The following is a 3,153-nucleotide window of genomic DNA, read 5'->3' on the forward strand; positions in this document are numbered from 1 at the left end:
CGGCTCACTAGAAATGGGACTCCAGCTCACCTGACTTTCTGAGAAAACACATGCACCTAACACTAACTGGGGTCAAAGTTCACAGTCCACACAGATAATATCACAGAAAGTTATTGTGCTCTTACATTTCAGCATTTTCGCGTGGTTCATCTACAGCGGCCTCATAAGGGGCAATAGTTAATTAGGCGAGCACTGCTGAGTAAAAATCACAGGGCCATTACAAAGAATCTGAATATACTGAAATATTTTATAGCTTTAACAGCAGCAGTTTAACTTGATTGCTGAGCCTAGATTATCCAAGTGGCATTCTGGGCAAAAAAACAAACAAACAAAAGCGCTTCTTTCTGCACTAACATAATAATCTGGGTAGGCTATTTAAGAGAATGAAACAAGTAGGAGTTAGGTAAGCAAAGGAAAGCAGAGGACAAGAAAAAAAGGTGTGCCATTTTTATGGAAGTTGCCTACTGAGAATTGCTTTGCTCAACATTAAAGTTGCTGAGAAAATCTTCAGTATGCCGACATGTCTGTGTCCTGATGGTAGATTTAACATGAACTCGAAGAAATTAGATTTGAACTCATGAATAATCTTTGGGCTCTCTGTTTTCAATCTAATGTCTGATTCGATCATTCAAAAACATTAGTGAATTTTTATTAGGATATTTCCTTTGTGGATGGATGCATACACCGTGTGTACATCTATCTTAGAGTCTCAGAGCTTATCCCAGCTGCTATGTGATGAGAGGCAAAGTACAAACTGTAGCACAGCTGCCGGCAATTTAGAGTCATTAATCTAACCTAACTCTAATTACCTCGGGAGGAAGCTCCAGAGAAAACCCACGCTGGAGAGACCCACGGTGAGAACATGCAAACTCCACACAGAAAAATCAGATCATGGTGGATTTGAACCCGAGACCAGGGATGGGGGTTTTGATGCTGACGTTTCCTCACTGTGTCGAGCTCCCAAAGCACAGATGTTTCGAAATACTGCTCTGAAGTGGGGTATCACTGGTGCTCTTATGGTTTTCAGATTGTTTGTGCCAAAAAGCGATGGTCTGCCAAAAAGTGATTTCCAGTATTTAAACTGCTGAAAGTAATTTGTTGTCTTTAATATGTGAAACATATGTCAAATCCATCCCTCATGAATGACATCAAGTCACAAACAACATTTCTGCCACGAGGTAGAAGCTGTAATCAGTTTTTTTGGCAAAGTGACTTGTATATATTGCTTATTTGTCCAGTTAAAAAGTCTTGTTGACATTAAAAATGTCTTTTTGAAGAGAGACCTGGCCAAGAAAGCAGCAGAAATGGCAACAAGTATAACAATAGTCCTATAAAGATATTTTAAGTGGCCAAACACTAATCACTACTAATCACTACTCAGGACCTTTTTACTGTGGTAACCTTAAATGCTATGTCATAATCAATATAATAATCATAATTTTTAAGCCTTTCTATTGAAATCTAGCTGGCTAGTATCCATCAGACATCTGTGTCCACGAGTATGTAAGCTCACGATCCCTGTGTGTCTGTCACTGAGGCTTTGATGCAATATAACTGCAGCTGGAGCTGAACTCCTGAACATTTAGCGCCCCCTGTTGAACTCTTTGATATGACAGCGTGTGTAACCTGAGTGTGCGAAATACTTCCAAGACCACATCAAGCCAGAGTTTGATTCGTAGATTTTTAAGTTTTAAAGATCACTTGTTCGTGTTTAAAGGATATTTTCTTTCTTATGCCACATAAATCGATTGATTAGAAGACAAAGTGTGAATAAAAGACCTTTATTCTGAAGGATCGTAAACGGAAACGCTTTTAGTTTTGGCGGAAGACTGTGAGTGGGTGAGGTGCTGAGGTTAAACATCAGCTGAGTTCAACGCGGGTTTATTTCACCATGTCTCGATTCAAAGGGGGGTGTAAGGATTCTCTGGCGGGCTTTAAGGTGCAAACGGCAGAGCCGACTGTTCCGTACGGCCTGCTGAAGGCGGCCCGGAAGAGCGGGCAGCTCAACCTGTCCGGCCGAGGACTGAAAGAAGGTAATTTTATGTTAGCTCACACATACAGCACCACTAAAAGACCAGATCTGCCATTGATTTAATAAAAAAAAAAAAGTAACCTAATATATAATAATAATAATAATAATAATATGACTACACGTTTTCTTCCTCGCTGGACTTCTTTCAGTATATATTTTGACTGAACAAACTGAACCTTGATATTCCCATATTGCTGATGTTTGAACACTGACACATGATCCTGCCTGTTTCCAAAAAGTATATTTTACGCCAGTGTAAGTCTCTCTGCTTAATGTACACTGCTTGTTAATGTAAACATGTAATCAACCGGCCACATGGCAGCAACCCATTTATTCATGTAGACAGGGTTAAGACGACCTGAGTATAAATAGAGTATGAGAATGGGGAAGAAAGGGGATCTAAATGACTTTAAAAGTGGGAGGATTGTTGGTGCCAGTCTGGCTGGTGAGTATTTCAGACACTGCTGATCTGCTGGGATTTTCCTGCACAACCATCACTGGGGATTACAGAGCATAGTCTGACAAAGAGAAATGTCTGGTGAGCAGCAGTTATCTGGGGGAAAATGCTTTGTTGATGCCAGAGATCAGAGGAGAACGGTCACAACACTTTGACCTGTTAGGAAAGCAACAGCAATTTTAAAATAAAAATAAAAATAAAAAAAAAAGTTAGCTAACAAAGTCAGACAGATAAGGCTGAAATGGTTTGGACATGTGCAGAGAAGGAATAGTGTGTGTATATATTTGATGAATGATGATGAAGATGGAGCTGCCAAGCAGAAGGAAGAGCTTTATAGATGTAGTAAAGGAAGATATGTAGAGGGTTGGTATGGCAGAGGATGCTGAGTGAGATGGAGGCAGATCCACTGTGGCGACCTTCTGAAAAGTAGGCCCAGCCGGACAAAGTTTATTGTTCTTGTTGCTGTTGCAAAGGTTAAGATGAAACCTGGGGTCCAGGAATTTATTGGCTTTGTTACTTTGTGACTAGTACCATGTTGTGCATACCTTCATGGCAATGGTCTCTTTCCACAAAAAAATTACACTGGCCTTTGTTGTGTCAGGTGAATGGTAAATGGCCTTTATTCATGCTTATACAACTTGCCTCATTCATCCATTCACACAAG

The 3,153-nt window shown here is 40.2% G+C and overlaps 1 protein-coding gene across 1 annotated transcript in view; it reads left to right on the forward strand.

The window, feature by feature from the left end:
- The first annotated feature begins 1,815 nt into the window (after positions 1-1,815).
- The window catches only part of lrrc40 (leucine rich repeat containing 40), a 10,157-nt gene continuing 8,819 nt past the window's right edge, over positions 1,816-3,153 (forward strand). Inside the window, exon 1 of the mRNA XM_040048367.1 lies at positions 1,816-2,033. Within this exon, the coding sequence (XP_039904301.1) occupies positions 1,892-2,033 (142 nt within the window). The 5' untranslated portion in view covers positions 1,816-1,891. The remainder of the gene's footprint in view (positions 2,034-3,153) is intronic.

Source organism: Simochromis diagramma, unplaced genomic scaffold (assembly GCF_900408965.1).
Source record: "Simochromis diagramma unplaced genomic scaffold, fSimDia1.1 OVJJ01000557.1, whole genome shotgun sequence".
Lineage (NCBI taxonomy): Eukaryota > Metazoa > Chordata > Actinopteri > Cichliformes > Cichlidae > Simochromis > Simochromis diagramma.